The sequence below is a fragment of the Acomys minous genome (genome assembly GCF_964271855.1).
Source record: "Acomys minous genome assembly, chromosome: 15".
Classification (NCBI taxonomy): Eukaryota; Metazoa; Chordata; class Mammalia; order Rodentia; family Muridae; genus Acomys; species Acomys minous.
The window spans coordinates 58,766,347-58,787,165 of NC_140497.1; the positions used below are offsets into that span (position 1 = coordinate 58,766,347).

Consider the following 20,819-nt stretch of genomic DNA (forward strand, 5'->3'; position numbering starts at 1 on the left):
CAGTGCATCAGTATTTAAAGCACAATGTTGCCCACCATGAATATATTCTTGGAGATGGAGTATTAGCTAGCCCTGGCTAGCCTCGAACTCCCTATAGAGTTAAGAGTGAACTTGAACTCCTCATCCTCCTGACTCTGTCGTGCAAGTGCTGGGTAATACGTAGGCACCACTGTCCCCAGCTTATGGGGTGCTGGGGATCACACCCAAGGCTTTTTGGGTGGTAGGCCAGCACTCTACCCACTGAGCTCTGTGGCCAGCTCAGTAATTTTTGCTAAGCTAAAAAAAAAATGTTTCTACATATTTATATCCACTAAATAAAATGGCCTTATAGAATGACTGGACGTGATGGTGTGTGTCTGTGGTCCCAACACCCAGGAAGTGGAGGCAGGAGGGTCATCCTCACTTACAATATAGGGGGCCAGGCCAACTTATTCCTCATGAGAACTTGTCTCAAAAAATGAGAAAAAAAAAAAAAAGAGCAAAATGTCTTCACAAATGCTCTTCCCCAGAATGGGGACAGGACAAATGCTCTTCCCCAGAATGGGGACAGGACAACGGTCTCCAATGACAGGACAATAGCCATGTCATACTCTGGAGGCCTCATGCAAAGAGACGCTTGTCTCCTAGCCCCCTGAGTCTTCCAAGTTCAACAGACGCCTAAAGCAATAGCTATTGAGTCTCCTTAATGTCCCTTCTAAGGGGAGGAAAAGGTGGTCTACTGCCCAGTAATGGCCAAGGCCTGGGAAGAATGGGAGGCCAGGTCCAGGATTAGCTCAAAATCCTTAGTCTTTGCCAACAAACGCCTGTGCTAGTAATAGAGGGCATCTGTGTATATATTAAGCACTTGATGACTAATGTGTATTTTGGGAAATGCTGGTGTCAACCTACTTAGGCAGCTGTAGTGTGGAGGGAGAGGTGCAAGGGCAGGTGTTAAGGCCCATGCTTCCTTGAGGTGGGGGTTTCCTTCTCAGAGAGCCACAGCTTGAAGAGGTGACTGAATTTCTGTCAGCCTGGGTTTCTTCCCTCACAGCATATCATTACCAATTGTGTGGTTGCCAACACTTTCCCCCAGTTTCCTTGAGATGTTCTGGGATGTTGTCATGGGGTAGTGCCGGCAGGGGGATGAATGAATGTTCCGTTAGGGTGATGAAATATGGGTTGCTCTCCCTGTAGACCCACAGGTCTGCCATAGTAGACCCATGCTTGCTATTCTCCATCACTGCCTGGTCACCCTTTGGGAAGAAATATCTAGAAGCTGAAAAGAGTAAGCAAGGAGAGTGCTCCCTATAGCCCAGCAGAGTTCAACCCAGAGACCCCATGATGTTGGTTGGGTGCCTCCCAGCTGGATTGGATTTACTGGGTTTCTAACCATCAAGAGAACTCCGAGGTAACGAAACTTGAGTCGTATGAAGTCAGAAAACTTGTGATCACTTGTTACCACAGCAACAGGGAACTAATACATCGCAAATAGAAGAAAAAATGACAATGTGGCGGGAAGAGGGCATTGGCACATGTTCAGAGGATTCCCACCAGGACCCTTTCTCCTTAGGTCTCCTATATTTGCGACCCAGTGTGTCCCCTGGTCTTGCCATAATTGGACCAGGACCTACCTTACCTTTGACCTTGGGCTTACTTTCTTCTCTACAGTGCCTCTGACATCTGGCCAAAATTATCAGCAAAGGTCACCACCACGTTCCCTCCCCATGATCTCCTTTGACCACACCTTCTTTTGGGAATCTGTAGAGGTGGGTCTCTGTCTGAAAACCTACACTGGGAACAGTTGGCTGGGCACTTAGAGTCCACCAGCACAGCCAGCATGGTACACACGTGCTTAACCATTATACCTGGGCCCTTATATGACAAAAGCTCCCATGTTAGAAAGAATCTACTGAAGTCTCAGAAGACAATGCCACAGACTTATGACTTTAGGTATGTGACCTTTAAACAAATTACTTGCACTTGCCTCTTGCCCTGGCCATGACAGGAACCAAGATAAACACAAGCCTGCAAATTTCCTCTTACAAAATGACTGTGGTGTTATTGTTCACACTTCGTTAAGCACCTTAAGTGTACTGAGAAGAGTTCCTCATGCGGAGCAGCCCAGAGCCACCAGGGAGGCTGTCCACACAGGAATGCCCAGGCACACAGGAGCAAGAAGGGACACCCTAAGAAGCAGACGGGGAAGCAGGGGTGCCTGTCACCAGCAGCAGCAAACACATCTTCCTGCCACCAATGTGTGTGCCTCGGCCAGAAAAGAAACGTAAGCAATCATTCAGAGAGTGTCTCGGTTATTTTTATGTCAGCTTGACACAAGCTACGTTCATCTGGGAAGAGAAAACCTCAGTGGAGAAAGTGCCTCCATCAGATTGCCAGGAGGCAGGCAAGTCCGTGGGACATTCTCTTTATTAATGACAGATGTGGAAGAGCCCAGGCCACTCTTAGTGCTGCCACCCTTGTTGCTGGATGCTGTAAGAAAGAAAGCTGAGCAAGCCAAGAAGCACTGCTCCTACATGCCCTCTGCTTCGGTTCCTGCCTCAAATTCCTGTCTTGGCTTCTGCTAATGATGGGCAGTATTTGGGATGTGTGAGCCATTTTCTTCCTAAGTTGCTTTTTGGTCATGGTGTTTATCACAGCAATAGGAAGCAAGCTAAAACTAAGGGTGATATTTGTTTCTGAATTTCTCATTTAAGGACTTAGTTGGTTTATTTGGAGGAAAAAAACCTTGTTATTATAGAGTCCAACTCTACACATGATGAACACATGCCAACAAAAAAATTAAAATGAAAAAATAAGTAAATGAATAAATATAGATCCTACATTAATTAAAAAGAGAGATGGCTTGCTTGTAAAAAAGGACTTATTTGGGCTCACAGTCTCAGAGGTCTCTGTCCATCCTGGTAAGGAAGGTAGCCAGGAAAAAGAGAAGAGGAGAAAGGGGGCCTAGCATATCCTCAAAGGTATGCCCTAGGTAAGCTATTTTTTTCCAGCTAGGTACCACCTTCTGATGCTTCTGCCACCTCCCCAGATAGCACCATTAACTGAGGACCAAGCACTCGAGACACGACTTCGTGGTGATATTTGATACTCAAACCCTAACATTCACACTACCACTTTTCAAAACCATAAACGCATAAGGGCATGACACCCAACCCAATCCTACTTAATGATATTTCCTCACGGTTCATAGCCATAAACACCTGGACTGTGTCTGATTGGAACAGATCCCTTCACTGGTTCCAAAGAGAAAGACTGGGCATCCTGTGGAGTGCCAGGGTACCAGGAGCACCAGGCCCTGGAGAGATGAGCGAGTCCTTGCTGTACCCTCATGGGTGTCTTACGAGGAGGAAGAGAGGGGTTCCTACCTTGTCTGGAAGTGATGCTGGAGATCACAGCGCTGCAGTACCTCAGTGCAGTGCTCCGTGAAAGGGCAGGTGACCAGCAGCTTATTGAGAAGCTTGTTGACCAGGATGCTGGATTTCTTGCAGTGTTGCAGGACCACAGGCTTGCGATCCACAGGGCAGAAGTCTTTCTCCACTAGGAAGTTGGTGAGACACAGGGTGCAGTAGGTGTGGCCGCATGGGGTGTCCAGAGGGTCCAGCAATGCTTGCAGGCAGATGTGGCATATGAGGTCATCGTCCACGTCTTCCGTGTATGTGTAGAAGTGGTTCTCCTCTGGGGAGTGGTTTTGTCCACACACCATGCACAGGGGCTCAGGGCTGGGAGCTGGGTCATCAGCAAAGTCTGGTTGGCTCATGGCTGAGTGGGGAATCAGGAAACCCAGGAAAGGAGTATTTCCTCGTAAGCAGGTCAAGATATTCTAAGAGCTACTCACATGCAAACCTACAAGAGAACAAGGCAGCTCATGTTCACACCATAGCCTGAGGAGGGTAGCACTTATGTGAGCAAGGGCTGGTGCTGGGCTAGAACGGGCCTGAACATCCATTCTAGGCTGCTTAGGCAACTAGCTCTGCCTCACTGTACCTCCGGTTCATATTGTAGGAATAATGTGAACCAGCATTATTCCTGTGTTGATAGGTTAATAATCACTTGAGGTCTGCCTACTGGGGAAATGTGTAGATCACACAAAACAGATATAATTTAATAATAAAATCAATTCTGATGACTCTCTGGTGTCTTTCTCCAAAGCTCAGCCATAGTAGGACACCAGAGTCTTCAATAAGTCACCTGCACTGTTGGGTCTTCCGTATTTTTACAATGGTTATTACTTACATTTTTTTCCTGTCTTCATTACTTTCTTCTCTTGTCCTTGTCACTAGTTAAGTGGTCTCTGAGTTCAAACCTATCATCACTGTGTGTGGCTGCCTTTGATCAGTAAAGGGTGGATTAATGACAGACCCCATATAGGCTGATGTGAGGGATCCAATAAGTTCATTGACAGCCTTTGATTTTCACGAGGCATACACTAAGTATGATTCAACTACCAGTGACTTTCTTACATGCGTTTCAGAATTGATTTTGTCTTTGGTCTAGCTCTGTTTGCCTAGAAAAGGCAGCTTCATTTCCCACGGGAGGATCTTTCTGTTTTGTCATAACAGCAGCCCTTGATGAAAGTAGACTTTGATTCAATCATATATTAATATTTTCCCATAGCACAGAGATATGTCTTTTTCTTTGATACAGAAAGAGTTCCCAATGGGATTTTCCCAACATTTGATTTTATACCTCGAAAGCTTCTTAGACAATAAATAGTTATTACCAACCCTAAGCCAGGCTGTGGGCTGACAGGGAAACGTCTAAGACATACGGAAAGGATGCAATTTTAGGGAGTCCCCAGTCCAGAGGGGAGGTAGGCATTCACATAACTTGGCAGAGGCCAGGTAACCACTGTCAGCCAGAACTCTGCCACTGATTACGGCAGGGGAGTGTTGAGCCTCTTTCCCCTCCAACACAACTCTCTTCTTTTTTCTTTTTCAAAACTCAGTAAACTCAATAAAGACTTTGTACTTTCTACAGGGACATGAAGACACATCAACTACACAGAGGGGGGTCGCATGTGGAAGTAGCACGACAGTCACACACTAAGCTACAATTTTCTTCTTTTCCAAACATTCTAAGCTTGTTTGTCTAAACACAGCCTTATCTCAGGAAGAAAATGCATGCCTTCCAACTTGCACCCAGTCCACTTCGTTGTTTACATTTGTGAACTGAGCTAGGATGCCTGAAACACACTGGACAAGGGGTTGAAGTAAAGTGCCTAAAAATGTCAGAGAGCAAGAGTTTACTTATCTCCTAACGAGACCACAGACAGCGAAAGGTAGAGGGTTAAGGAATGGGGAAGCTGCCGGCAGTCAAGAGTGTAAGGAACCCCATTTGTCCTTGGGGTTCCAAGAAGACACTGGAAGTTCATAGGAAATGCTTCTAGGGAGACCAGAAACAGCTACAAATAAATCTGAGAACGCAAATGGGCCACCCCAAAAGTTGTCATATGACTTTAAGGAGGAAGGTTCAGAAGGGTAAACTGAGGCAGTAGATCTTTGGAGATTCTTCCCCAGGTCCGTCTCTCTCTCTCTCTCTCTCTCTCTCTCTCTCTCTCTCTCTCTCTCTCTCTCTCTCTCTCTCTCTCTCTCTCTCACACACACACACACACACACACACACACACACACCATGCTTTGCTCCTGTCCTCTGCAGGAGACAGTCTAACAGAAAACCAGGCTGCAGCTCCAGGAGCTTCGTTCCTTTCTCAGAGACATGGTGGCATAGCCTGGATGTGTGGCTTGTAAAGTGCGTTCTGGGAGGAGCCATGCACCTCGCTCGGGGTCTCCCGGGAGAACAGAGGTGGGAGAAAGCAAGGAGAGACCCTGGCTCACTTTCTGGGGTCTGGACAAGCATCTCCCAAAGGTCCCTGTGTTCCAGGCTTGGACCCAGGGGGAAGCTACTGGGAGGTGGGGGTGTGGAACCTTCATGAGGTGGGGGGCATTGGGCAGGCCGTGCGGTCACATTTTTCTTTATTATAAAGGATTGCATAAGGACGTTTCAAGCCCATATAAAATGCACCTCAAACATATTCCTCTGCACACCCCACAGCTTGCTCGCTCGCTCGCTTTTCGCCCTTCCTCTTCTTTCCCATTAATCCTCTTTGTATTTTAGTTCTTCCGTAAGTTGCCTCAGTCATGGCGCCTGCGCAGCAATAAAAAAGTAAGACACCAACTGAGGTCTTTCACTATCATAACACAAAGCTGACTAAGGCATGACTTCTCCTCTACCCTGTCTGCATTTCCTTGGCACATCACATTCTTTATAATATTCCATACTAAGAACCTTAGCTTACAAAAAGAAACAAACAAACAAACCAAAAAAACAAAACAACAATAACCCCACCCCCCAAACCAACCTCAAAACAAAACCAAAAACCCCTAGGTCACCAGACTAGATAAAATTCCATTCACGAGTAGATTTCTATGATTCTGTGTTAATAAAGAGAAAATGTTTTTGTTTTGTTGTGTATGTCAGTGTATGTGTGTGTGTGTCTGTGTATGTGTGTATTATATGTATGTGTATGTATATGTATGTATGTCTGTGTGTCTGTGTGTGTGTCTGTGTGTGTCTGTGTATGTGTGTATTATATGTGTATGTATGTCTGTGTGTCTGTGTATGTGTGTATTATATGTATGTGTATGTATATGTATGTGTGTCTGTGTGTGTGTACATGTATGTGTGTCAAAGTCTCACTATATACACAGATCAGGCTGGCCTCAAACTCAGAGACCTGCCTGCCTCTGCTTTCTGACTGCTGAAATTAAAGGTGTGCACCACCATGCCCATCTGGATGGATGCTTTTATAACTTTGCTTCTTGACAATTTGCTTAGCATGTCCACTGTGCTGAGGACATTATTAGACTGCGTCATTTTATCCTCACAATGCCTCATGACATTTTTGCTTTTAATTGAACAGATCAGGAAACTAGACTGGGGCACCTGAGTGACTGGCCAGTCACACCGGGAAGGAAGACAAGCAGGCTGGGCTGCCAGACTCGCTTCTTCTAAACCTTGCCTGCCTTCGTCTCCCAGCATCCTTCTCCAGGATGAAGTGGCCAAAACTCCAGTGGTGTAACTACTTCAACAGAAAGGACCTAGAGAACTAGAAGGGTTTCAGTCTCTGTAGGTCTCACTGGAAGGAGAGATGCCAACGTTCTGAGGAGACAGAGTCCTTGCCGTTAAGGAGAACTGGAGTGCTGGGGTGGGGGGGGGACCACACAGAATGACCTTAGCAAGGTTAGCAAGCCTCCTTGCAGCCGTCATCCCCCCCCCTTACCTCTCTTCCCATCCTCCGGACCCCTCTCCCAGCAATGAATCCACTGGCTCTTGGCCAGATGGTAAACCAATTTCTTAATGTAATGTTAATGTAAACACCGCTTATATGTATTTTCTGTGAATTTACTATAGACTAAATAAAGTCTACATAAATAAAAATGGACCATGAGAGAGGGCTGGCTGAACACACAGTTTGGGCTCTACAGCAATGAACTAGGTAGACTTTAGAAAATGGGATTTCTTGCATTTACCTGGCAGTTCTCTTCCTGTCTCTATCTTACAGAACATATGGCATCTTGTTGTAACATGTAACAGATCCGGCTTTCAGACATCTACGAGCCAGGCTGCTGTACTGAGATGACAGGATGGATAAAGAACCGTTTAACCTAATGGATAAAAGCTTTTCTTCCCTAGCAAGAGTAAAGTCAGGGCTGAGGTGGGTAGAGAGTATTTATTTAAATACTCTCAGTATGGTAGGCCAGCCCTTCTGAGTGAGAATTAGTCTCCCTGGGGCCCCTGCCATCTCCAGGACACACAGTATGGCTATGGAGATCATCACGGAGCACATGCAGTTCCTTAGTGCGGTGGTATTTGAAGATATGTCCTTTTCTGGACTCAGATGGGTTCACCCACTATTTCTTCAGGTTTCTGGTCTCTATGAGGCTGACTGACTCTCTTCAGCAAGCACCCCAGTTTGTCAGTGTGTCTCCTACACTGCCTAGACAGGATGAGCTCTAAAATCCCAGGATGGAGAGAGGCTGACATCTGTATCCTGAGCTGATCTTCAGCTGGCCTGTGATGCTTCCTTGGATAGCTGTACGTGTGTGTGTGTGTGTGTGTGTGTGTGTGTGTGTGTGTGTGTGTGTGTGTGTGTGCACGCCTTCGCTTGTGTGTGGGGGGGCAGAAGGTGGGAGAAAGGGATTCTTCAATGTGTAAGGATTCTAAATTCATGGATTTGGGATTCAATCAATCACAGGTTAGGGTAAAGGAAGGGATCTATGTTAAATATGCAACCTTCCCCCTCATTATTTTTCCTAAAAATTCAGCACAACTACATCATATTAGCTATTTTAAGTAATGTAGACAAGATTTGGGGCACACAGGAGGATGTGTGCTTGTTAAATGCAAACACTGCACTGTGTTGGAGAAGGGCCTTGAACATCTGTGGATGTGGGTGTCTGTGGGTGGGAAGGGAGTTCTTGAAGCATCTACACTGCAAAGGGATAGCAGTCTCTCCGTAGGTAGATAGACAGATGGATGGAGAGACAAGGTCGAGGGTTGTAAGGGGAAGCATGGAGCTTGTAAAAGCATAAACCAGGTCTGTAGACAGGGTTGAGAAAAGGAAAGCTGCTTTGTGGCTTTATATAACAGAAGGAGGCCTTTGGCACTGAAACAGCCTGGCCCACAGCGTTCTGTTGTCCTTAGTCACGTGGCAAGTGGGATGATGTTTCGGGCTATTTTATTAATCTCATTTTAAAATATATATACAACACATAATACAAGAAAACAGCACTGGAAACAAATTAAACAGTCAATCAGTAATATTTTTCTCACCAAAGCACAAACATTAAAATTCACTAGCATGCTTCAAGGTTAAACTGACGAGTGGAGAGAAGTCCATGGAAGAGAGAGAGAGAGAGAGAGAGAGAGAGAGAGAGAGAGAGAGAGAGAGAGAGGGAAAGAGAGAGAGGGGCAGCACCTTCCGGCTCTGCCCACAAAAGACACACAGCACTAGAAAAGTGTCTGAGGAGAATGCTTGTCATCCTGGATGGTGACAGTTGCCCCAACTCAGGGAAGAGACAGCCCTGCCTACAGAAAACTCCAATCACACTCTGTGAGAAAGCCCTGTTGAATCCATCCCTAAATAGCAGGCGAGCTTATCTCACTGGTGCTGTGTTGAGCCTCCTTACAGGGGAGAGGAGAGAGACTGTGATAGTAATTCCTAAGAAAGCACCGATTACTACTCCGATCTTTACATTCAGTCTCTGTCCTTTGTGTCTCACCACGGCAGCACATCCAGGTGTTCCCAAAGAGGGTTAAGTGAGGGATGAAGTGGGCATGCTGCTCTCTGGCTGGTGTCCTGACCTGACTGTAGAGTGGGAGCGGGCGCTGAGCTGAACCCCAGCATTTATCTCTCTCTTTCCTGGCTTCCTGACTGTGAATGCCTCACACTCACTCCTGCCTCCCCTGCCAGGACGAACTGCACCCCTTCAGAAAAACAACAACAAGAAAACCCTCTTTCCACAGCAATGGAAAGTCTAATATAAAGACTATTAAAATCGTGATTACCGAGCTTTCCTGTTGTTGTTCCTTTAACTTTGCACCCCAAGGCTAGTGCCTTACTTGCTTTACAAGAAATCAAGGCCTTATCAGTATTTTTCTTAGAAGTTCAGGTAGGGAAAGTGGGGTGTCGACACTGTGGCTTAGACCCAGCCCTGGGATTAACTGCCTTGGTGAGCCTTCATTATTTTCCTTACCTCATCCCTGGTAGCTGGCCAGGTACAATGAGGAAATCGTGGAGTTGGCTGGTGTGCCGCAGGTGTGCCACTGACCTGTAAGCAGGCTCTAACCCAATGACAGCTCCACCTCAGTTCGTGCTTGGTAGAGACACCAGGTACACGATTTGCCAAAGGGCTCCCTCAGAGGGTTCCCCAAGACAAGAGGGAGGTGGAGAGCTCTGGCCCAGGGAGGACAACGATGAAGCAACTGGGCCCAGCAGAAGCTTTGCTGAGTGAGTAAGTGAGAGCCCAACCAAATGACAATTCTCTCCATCCAGGATGCCACCCAGAACGTGGCAAACAGTGGGGGCTCTAGCCCTACTGGAGAGGCGTTCATCTCACAACTTGGGGAAGGATGGGGGAGGGGGGAACAGGTTCTCACTACCTAGCTCAAGCTGACCGTGATGGCACCATCCGTCTGCCCTGCCCTCCAGAGTGCCAAGATTACGAGGGTCTAAGCCCACACTGGGCATCACTTTGTAAAGATGAGTTAAAGTTGTTCAAGCGTTTTATCCCTCAACCAATCCCAGTGTTTTACAATGTATTTAAACCACGTACAGACTAAACCTATAGCAAGTGATCACTCAGGTAACTGAGCTCCAAGAAATGGAGTCGGAGAGAGGGCTCAGCTGCTGAAGTGTCTGCCTTGAAACCACAGGAACCTGAATTCATGCCCCAGATCCCATATAAAACAAAAAACAAAACAAAAACACTAGGCAAACAAACAACCAAACAACAAACAAAGCCATCCCTTTGGCTTGAGCTTTAATCTCATACCGGATTCCTGAGTAGCTCTAACCTGATGGGAAACCTCTAGGTCAAATGAGAGCCCCTGTCTCAGGAAAACAAGGTGGACGGTGTCTGAGGAATGACACCTAAGGTTGCCTTCTGTCTTCCACATAGGCATGTGTGCAGCCCCGCATACATGCACACCTCCCATAAACATAAACACTTCCCTGGGATGTGTGAGGCCCTGAGTTCGGGCCCTTAGCATCACAAACAACAGAAGGAAAAGGACACCTAAAAAACAAACAAACAAACAAACAAACCCAGGTATAGAGTTTTGTTGATGATGCTTTAAAATGTGAGAGGGAACCACTGGTGGGCAGCATGGTAACTCAGCATTTCAAAGTATCCCCTGGGCCTACAGCCACCCCAGCTGCAGCCGGGACACTCAGTCCTATCCACATGGAGAAGTCCAGTGGACCAGTGCAAATAACAGTGTCCCGCAGTGGCCCTGGCTACCTGGTCTCCCTTTCTCTAAAGGAATCTGCCTGGCAGGCACATTTGACTCAATGGTGGCCTGGCCCTGGATGAAGCTCCTAAAATAGATAGTTACGACGTGGGAAGTAATTCCCAAAGTTGAGATAAGCCCCTCCCCTTTCTTTCTTAACTTTACTTATGTCTCAAATTTCAGATCCATCTGGTGAGCATTAAAAATGCCTGATTTTTAAAAAATAGGCACTGACTATGAACTAAGATACATTATTCTTTGCCTTACAGAATTGTATATAGCCAGGAAAACCAGGCACTTCAATGACCTGAATATGAAGTCACTTATGAGATTTTAAAAAATTATCTTCAAACTAAGAGACAGGGTTGGAGGAGGGATCTGTGTGTGCACAGGGGAGGGTGTGCCCTTCACCTTGGGAAACAGAGGCAGGTACTCACAGCCTGCTGGGAGGGCTGCGGTTACCTCTACTTCTGCTTAACTTCTAAATCAACGGTCTCAAGGAGGGAGCAAGAGACTCATTACCGAAATCTGCGAATGGCAGTCGCCTGCACAGTGTTTCAGACACTAGAACGAACAGAAGAAAAATATAAAGGGTCTCCACAGAGGTCAGAATCTGCCAGGAAATTACAGAACCGAACAAGAGACGGCGGAACGCATCTGGAGTCAATAACTGGGAACACAGATATTCAGAAAGGGGGCGAGGGGGGAACGAGTCAAGGGACGCGGTTGAGTGAACAGAGTCCCCTGTGGTTAGCCAATTACAAATGAGCTCTGGAGGCCAGGGGCTGGCTTTTCACAGCCTTTCAGAAAAGAGCATTATCTCCCTTGACAGCCGACCTCACCACTCTGGCCCTGGATGTCACGGTGCACCTGCCATCTTTGGGTCGGTCTGCAAGTGCTCTGCCTCAGATAAGATGGCCTCCCATGTCCTAGTCTCTAACATGGATGCCTGCAAACAATACGCGATTAAGGCAGAGCGTGTCCTGTCATCAAGGGCTCCATGACTACCAAGCGTCACCCCAACTCCTGGGAAGCCCTGACTTTAGAGAAGTGTGGATGAGAAATGACCTGCAAACTGCTGCTCTCCCCTGTCAAAGCTGACCACAGCAGGAAGTGGCTTTCTTGTCTTGTCTTTTCTTTAAAAAACATAACCAAGTTGTAGGCAGATGAGTACATGAAGAAATACATGTGAATTCCCAACAGTTTCCAGCTATGTCAGTTCTACAGATGTGTGCTGACTGCCCTGAGCATGGCCAGCATTTGCTTTGAACTCTGCGGGGTCTTCTAGAGAGATCTCAGTGCCATCTTCATGAAGTTTGCATTTAGTTAGGAGACTAGAGGTGGAGCAATGGCATGATGCGGTCAGCAAACACAGTAAATGGCTTGGGAGGAGACGCACCCAGAAGATGACATAGTGAGGCCCAGGAAACTTAATGTGCATAGCATATACACATCTCGGGGATCAGCCTTCAGGACCACATATACTGGTCATGGGTGGTACGTCCCTTAATCCCAGCACTCAGGAAGTGGAGATAGGAGGATTAGAAGTTCAAGGCCAGCCGGGCATGGTGGCTCACGCCTTTGATCCCAGCACTTTGGAGGCAGAGGCAGGTGGATCTCTGTAAGTTCAAGGCCAGCCTGGTCTATAGGACAAGAGGAACCCTGTCTCAAAAAACCAAACAACAACAACAACAACAACAACAATAACAATAACAATAATAACAACAGGTTCAAGGCCATCCTCACCTATTAGGGAGTTCAAGGCCATCTTGGGTTACAGGAGACGCTGTCTTAAAAGCATGACAAACACAACCTCAAACAAACAAAAGTGACTAGGATTTTAATAAATGAGGTGAAATCCTGAGAGGGAAGAGCTTGGCCAAACACTTCCACCAAGGACAAAAATGCACACAGGTTGGTGGCTCTATATGATGGTGGGTTGGTTTTTCAAGACAGGGTTTCTCTGTGTGGCTATGGCTGTCCTGGACTTGCTTTGTAGATCAGGCTGGCCTCAAATTCACAGAGATTCATCTGCCTCTGCTTCCCCAAGTGCTGGGATTACAGGTGTGCGCTACATCACCAGTGACTCTATGTGATTTTTTTAAAAAATTTGTTTATTTATTATGTATACAGTGCTTTGCCTGCATGTATACCTGCATGCCAGAAGCAGGCATTAGATCACATTATAGATGGTCTGAGCCACCATGTGGTTGCTGGGAACTGAACTCAGGACCTCTGGAAGAGCAGCAAGGGCTCTTAACCTCTGAGCCATCTCTCTAGTCCTCTCTATGTGATTTTAAAACATTTTTTGAATGTTTTACTTATTTAGAAGTCACAGTTTTGTTTTTTGTTTTGTGGGGATTTTGTTTTTGTTTTTGTTTGAGTCAAGGCCTCACTATGAGTGTAGCCCAGCTGGCTTGACACTTACAGTGTGACCTACGCTGTCCTCGAACTATTAATCCTCCCTCAGCCTCCCATGGGCTGAGCTTACTGGTGTGAGCACTGTGCCTGGCTTAGAAATGACAAGATTTTGGGTTGGGCAAGGATCTTAGGGTCTCATCAAGTAGGGAACTGCTAGCTCACCACACCTAGGGGTGATATGTCAGTTACTATTCCAAGCACTCCCAGTGATGGGGGGCTGTGTGGTTTTCAAAGGTGCAGGCTCTTTGCTGCTTTGGTTGTTGGTTTCTGTTCTGTGTTTCAGTGTTCGTCATATGTCATGCTGCCTTCCAACCATGATCTCTGTCCCCCAAATTGAAGACAGCGTTGGTGGCTCTCCCTCATCTTCTCTTTCTGTCTCTGTTCCTGACAGTCCTGTCAACTGTCCCCGTGAGCAGTGCAGGTGATGGTAAAGGGTCTCTTGGGACACTTTCAAATTTGTTAAGGTCCCTTGAAGCAGTGGGAGTTGGAAGGAGACACTCATCTGCTTATCCTGGTGTGGGAGATCAAGTTTTGAGGTCCCATGTCTCTTGGAAGGGCCACCGGGGCACAGAGCGGGAAGTGCGCACGTCTCCCAGTGGGAAAGGATGAAGCACGGGGTTCCAAGTGAGCACTGACCAAAGTCTGTGTCACAAGCTCTCCGGTCCAGCCTGGGGTGTGGGAAAAGGAGACTTTCTCCACAGTAGATGTGCTGCTCGTTTAGCTGGGCTGCTGGCACCAGGCCAGGTGGCAGTGGGGAGCTCAGGGCTTCTGGGACCAAACTAGGCAGCGAAGGGTGGCTCCCACAGATTGGCACTGAAGAGGGTGGAGGTGAAGAGGAGAAGCTTGTAACAGCTGGGCAAGCTCTAGCTTCCCGGGGTCCAGCGATGAAGTGTTTGGGGAGAGGGGGAGCCCTTCTTTCACAAAGTGTTAGAGCTCTGAATAAGCAGCCAGTCTCAGACACCCTTCAGTGAAGCAGATGTCGGGGGATGAGAGCGGAATCCTGGGAAGAAGAAAGACTGCCACAAGGAGAAGGGAGAGGTCCCGAGGGAAGGAAAGAAGGCCGCCATGGCTTAGCTGGAAGAGAGGCACGTGGCCGGCGTGGCCGGAGAATTCGACCCAGATGAAGAACATTAGCAAGGATTTGGGATTATAGATGGGAGGTAGCTTGATAGAGGTTATGTAAAACAGATGGCATGGGATTGAGACAGGGATCCCAAGCCTGCCCCACTATGGGAAGTAGTTTAGAGGATTGATATCTTCCCTGCCCCAAGCTAACTAAGGCTATTTTAAAATATAGGAAGTGGTCTGTGTCTTAGTTGATTGCTAGCTGGGCATACTGATAATACTAATATTAATAGTACTGGTAATTTAAAAACAATAAGTGGCACCCAACGTAGGCCTCGAACCCACAACCCTGAGAATAAAAGTCTCATCCTCTACCGACTGTGCTAGCCAGACCTACTATAATACAGATAATTTTAAAAAATAAGTAGATGGTGCTCACCACTTTATTTCATGTGAACCAGGGACTTATTTTGTTGTTGTTGTTAAGATGTATTTGTTTATTATTTATACAGTGGTCTACATGTACACCTGCAGGCTAGAAGAGGGCATCAGGTTACATTATAGATGGTTATGAGCCACCATGTGGTTGCTGGGAATTGAACTCAGGACCTTTGGAAAAGCAGTCAGTGCCCTTAACCGCTGAGCCATCTCTCCAGCCCCAAACCAGGGACTGATAAACTTTGGGTGGGGTGGGGTGGGGGGGCTTTGAGGATGAGTTTGTCTCATTGGCTGGGACTTAGGATGTTGGCAATGTTCTATTTACGTGGGGAAAGGTGACAGGTGACAAGCTCATGTGACCTGCACATGTTCCTGAGGCAGGCATGGAAACAAGGAGAAAGACAGCTTTGTCCCACATCGTCCATTCATTCTCAGGATGGGGTTTTAAATCTCAAGTTTGATATTTAGCTTAACTTAATGGGTTTGAACACGCACCGTCTTGCTAGTCCCATGATGCCAGTTCCTCCGGAGGCACGGCCCGCAAGCCCCACAAAGTTTCAGTGACGTGATAACCTCTGAGAATATGACCTGACCTGTCTTCTATTACGGCCTGTGTTGGCTTCTCCTATCTTCTTTCTATAGATTTGCCAGTGTTGAAGGGAAGAATACATTAGATCCTTAGAGCCCCAAACCCTGCTACCCCGTCTTGAACATAGGAATAAAGGATGGTCATGGTAAAAGCCACCAACTTTCACTCTTTTTTTATCTATACTTCACTTAATATGTCTGTACCAGAAGTTCTCGACCTGTGGGTTGTGACCTCTTTAGGATGGACCGACCCTATCTCAGGGGTTGTATATCAGACATCATGCATATCAGACATCTATATTATGATTCATAACAGTATCAAAAGTACAGTTATGAAGGAGTAACAAAATAATTTTATGTCTGGGGGTCCACCACATATAAGGAACTGCATTAAAGGGTCAAAGCATTAGGAAGACCTACATGAAGATTTCTCCAGAAACAGATAGAGATGGCTGTGTATAAGAACATCAGCTACAGACTGAGTCCCCACTGAAGGGGGGGCTGAGCTAAGTGGGAAATTTGTCTTTGAAGTACGCCAGCAAGTGGTGGATCTTGAGATGAGATCATCCTGGATTACCTGAGTGATCTCTAAATCTGGTATCCTTAGGAGACACAGAAGCGAAGACTAGGGCCAGAAGAGGAGACAGTGTGAGGACTTAGCCACCCAGCAACTGCCCTCCGGACCCACCAAGGCTGGAAGAGGCAAAGGTAGATTTTTCCTCTTTCCTAGATCCTTCAAAGAAGGGAATGTGGCCCTGATGATGTTTGGATTTCAAGTTTCTACACACTCTAGAGCTAAAATAATGAATGAAGTTGTTATGGTCTTTACCTGTGGCAATCCTAACAGACTAAGCCAGGAGATGACGTATTCCTGGAGGTGAGTCCCACAGGAATGAAGTAAGTATTCTCAGTGACCCGCTCCAACCTTCCCCCATATGGCTAAGTGACAGGGTAAACATTTGGAGATGGTAGCTACCGAGACTCCTGTTCTCTTAGGGATAGAAACCTTTCCCCAGTGTAAAAAAAAAAAAATCTAATTTCCTTTTAGTTCGTTAATAAACTATAATGCAGATGTCTTTAGAGGTGACTGTGGAACCAATTTACAAGGGCCTCCAGGGGCCACCGATGGAATGGCTGTGTGTGTGTGTGTGTGTGTGTGTGTGTGTACTGTGGGAGATGTCATACGAGTATGAGCATAACACTTAACGAGGAGCTTGAAAACACAAGGTGACTCATGTGTTAATGTGAGGAGGGTGTATGAGCCTCAGCATGCGGCACTCCAGTCAAAAGAGGCCACGTGACTGGCAGTCTGTAGTCACAAGCAAGTTATACAAATCATCTCAACAGATAGCAATGCCATCGCTAACCCTCCCCTCATGCATGGGCTGTTGCCATGCTGTGTGCCAAGAGGCTATTAAAGGAATTCCTAGAGAGCTTCCATTCGGCTGCCGGTGAAGTCTTCTGTGTCCCCGTGACGAATGCATCAAACACAAGAAGCAAATCCGAGTCACTGGGAAACAATGTAGTGGTTAAGTAAACCTGTTCCAATGTAAAACTGTTGTCAAAAAAAACAAAAACAAAAACAGAACAACAAGAAGAAAACCTTTCTGGTTAGTTGGAATGACACTTGTGGCACACAGTTGAATGGCACTAGTTAACCCACAAGTAACAACAGGGACTGTGGCTCCCTGGGTAGAGAGGAGGAATTCTTTGAGCAGAGAGGGACAGGAAGGAATGAAATGCCCATCGTAAAACCTGCATATGTCCAGGTTGGGAGTCACCTCGCACCCACCCTGTCTGAGGTGGGAATGCCTTTGCTTTGCTCCTTTCTGGTTTAGAATATAAAATTTAAAGTGTGTTGCTACTACTATCAGCAAGCAGTTTTCTACAGGTTGAGGGATAGGCTGGTACTAGACACATACTTTTCTCATGTAATCTTTAAAACAGTTTGATTTTACAGTATGTACTTTCATGCTACATGTAAAGAAACATCTCAGCTGAAGTGATCTTTGGTTATCCATCCACCCATCCATCCACCCATACATCTATCTACCCATCTTTCATCAATACAGGTACCATTTATCCATCCACACATATGTGCACTCACCCATTACCACACATACACCTGTCTGTGAACCCAGCAACCAAACATGCCAGGTGTTACATGTGTCAAAAAATGATCGCTTTCAGTAACAGTACATGTAGCGCCCCACCAGCGAACCTGTTGCAGTTTTTGGAAATGTCAATTCATACAAAGTGCGTTCTCTCCTCGATTTGAAGTCTGTATCTGTGTTGCTAAGCAACAGGTCACTGTGGTGTCCTTACTCCATAGGGCGCAGAATAAGGAGGGAATGACAGAGATGGGATGTTTGAAGAGAGAGCCCATGTTCTACGATGTTGATCTCTGCCCCCTGCAGGTCTCTGTTCTTAGCAACTTTTGTGGTCTTTATACTGGTTCTTGTTCTATGGAGATAGTACCTGGGTAAAATCCAAATCCCTCAGGAGGAATGGCACAGTCTCCTTCAAGTAGTTTTGAAAGGCTCCTAATTGTTTGGTAACCCTGTCAGAGGGCAGTCACTTTACCACCCACATAAAAGTGAGTCTGTAACACTGGCATATAAATTTCAGGAATAGCTTCATGCTTCCAGGGAGTCCAGAGATGCCAAGGTGGGGAGGACACTTGACAGCCTCTGTAGCCCTAAGCCCAGCAGATCTTTTCGGCTCCTGCTTAGGGGTGCAGAATTCTAATATTATCAGGAGAGGAAATGCTGAGAGAGTTAGCCGTGAGACCCGACCACAGGAAGATGCTCAGATCACTTCTCTCGTATGCCAGATTGCTACACCTGCTGCTCTGTAAAAGACCAGACATCACACTGACAGCCGCGCTACCCTAGAAGGCCAAGATGGGTTAACAGGCTTTCCTTGTAATCCTACAAGAGCCCTTGCAGAAATGTGCTCTGTGCAGTCAGTGACCCGCTCCATCATGACGTCTAGACTAAAGCACAGCTAAGACATCTAACTGTGGTTAACACAACATGTCTGTCCTGGAACGATATACCGCTCAAACTGAGCACCTAGCATGTGCCAGGTACTTCACACATGGCCACCGCAACTGTTTATCACAGAAATCCCACTGAGTATCCCACTTTCTGGAGAAACAAATTGATACAAAAATATGAAGTGCCTCATGTAGGCTCACAATAGCCACAGACCCAGGTCTGTCTATTGCCTACTACCTTGCCTCCTTTTCAAGAAAAAACACACGAGTACTAGCTTACTTGATGCCAGGGTCCTTTCAAACAGGTTAAAAAGCCTGTCTGGGGCATAACGAAAGCACATGACAGAACTGGGCTTAGAGCCCAGGCAGTCTGATGCCAAAGATCCCTAGTCTAGGATGGCAGCACCACTTCACCTGGAATTAAATGAATAAGACCACCAAGCCCCGGGTGAGGCGTTGCCCACCCCTCCTGCGACTCTGACCCAAGCATTTAGGCAAAGAGCTGCTATAGGTTTTACTGTAAGATTCAGGGGTTCATCCTTGTGGGGGGGGCTGGGGGGGGCAGGAAAGTGATAGACAAGGAGCTTGAGGTTTTTCTTATAGAGGTCTCCTCAGCAAGCTGTAGTATGTTTAAGATTAGAATCCTCAGTTCACCCTTGCTCTTGAATGTACAAATGTGTGTTATACCAAGGTGGGGACCAGAGTTATACCAGGGTCTGGGGGACACATCTGCTCTGATGCAATGATTCCCTATCATTGAAGGGCGCAGTATGTTCTACTGAAGTGGGCAGATTGTATCCACAGGACCCATGGAGACTTCCTTCCACAGAATGGTACAGGTTGCAAATTATCTGTCGCCTCTCACAGTGGCCTGGCCAAGCCGCTCCTGGAGTCTGAGGTTAGAGGATGTTTATCTACAAGATTAGAGGTGACCAAGTATCCAAGGCCACTCCGGGTGGTGGTGATGGGTGGTACCATGATTGGAAACAGACTAGGCTCCCTGCCAAGTCAGATTACACCAGTGACAATCTACTAAAAAGCCCACAAGCACTCACACTTACTTTGTGGATGTTTCAAGAGATTCTTGAGCTGGGGACGGATGGAAGGAACTGGAAGGAACGACCACCACAGAATTTGCTTTGCCTGCGGGAGGGGGGGTAGAGGAGGTGGGGGCTGGCAGACATGCACTGCCTAGCTCAGTAAACGGCAGTGCGTTCCTTCTCCTCCCTCTGGAACTGTTCTGTTTCCCCAAACTGTTAACTGGTGGGGTTAATTACTACCAATTAATTACAATAATAAGGGCGGGGTTCTGAACAACTGCAGCCACAGGAGACTTAGAGAGGCTCACGCAAGGCCTCTAAGCTCCCAGGAAAATTCCTCCAGCAGAGATGGACCTGGCTTTTATTTGTCCCTATCTCAGGACCAGGCACTCCTTACTCCAAGCTCCACCTATGCTCAGAGAAACACATTATAGTACATAGTCCTTTTCTCTTATCCTACCTAGGGAGAGACAGCAGTCCAGAGGTCAGTAATTTGCTAAAGGATATACAAGTTCCCATCATACACTGTATATACCTGAACTAATGCCGTTGTCACCGATAACTTCTCAGGCACACACGTGCAAGTTGTCCTACAGGCTGCCCCCATAACTAGACACTTTGACTCTGGTTCCTGCCCCATCAGTTTTTTTTTTTTTGTCCTTTTTTTTTTTTTTTTTTTGGTATTGGGGACAATAAGCTCTACAGCGTTATTTTTCTAAGCAGTCAGAGACGATGATGAAATGGTTTGCTGTTTAATCATAATCTTAAGTCCTTTGCCATAAAAGCAGCTAATCAGCCAGGTGAACAAGAGGGGGTGAAAACTTGCAGAGGTGTGGAACATCAAACACGAATTTATACCTACAAAATCCAGGCTATGGCGAACCTTTGTCCGTACCCTGCTCACGGGCCTCAGAACCAACTGAGACCGTTATTAAGGCATAAGCAGCAGTCACTCTGCAAATACTTGGGCTTAGAAGAAAGTAATATGCACAGAGGTTAAGTAGAGAAGAGAATATGAGCTTCCCGGGAGGCAGAGGGAAACTGGCAACTAGAGCAAGGCAGATTCTCAGCAGGCAACTGTCTGTCTAAGAGAAATAACTTTTGGCTGTTTCAGTTCATACTCTTGGGTAGATTGACATGTTCCTTTAATTTCTAGAAGGCTGCATATGACCATATTGTCTAGGAGCTGACTTCCTTACAAACCCATCTGCTAGCTTAACTCCAGGGAAAGCCACTGGACGAATATAAAACGAAGCAATGAAG

General features: G+C 46.6%; 1 protein-coding gene across 1 annotated transcript in view; it reads right to left on the reverse strand.

Annotated features, from left to right (window-relative positions):
- The window catches only part of LNX1 (ligand of numb-protein X 1), a 107,808-nt gene that overhangs the window by 84,297 nt on the left and 2,692 nt on the right, over positions 1-20,819 (reverse strand). Inside the window, exon 4 of the mRNA XM_084759715.1 lies at positions 3,363-3,840. Coding sequence (XP_084615841.1) covers positions 3,363-3,754 — 392 coding nt within the window. The 5' untranslated portion in view covers positions 3,755-3,840. The remainder of the gene's footprint in view (positions 1-3,362; positions 3,841-20,819) is intronic.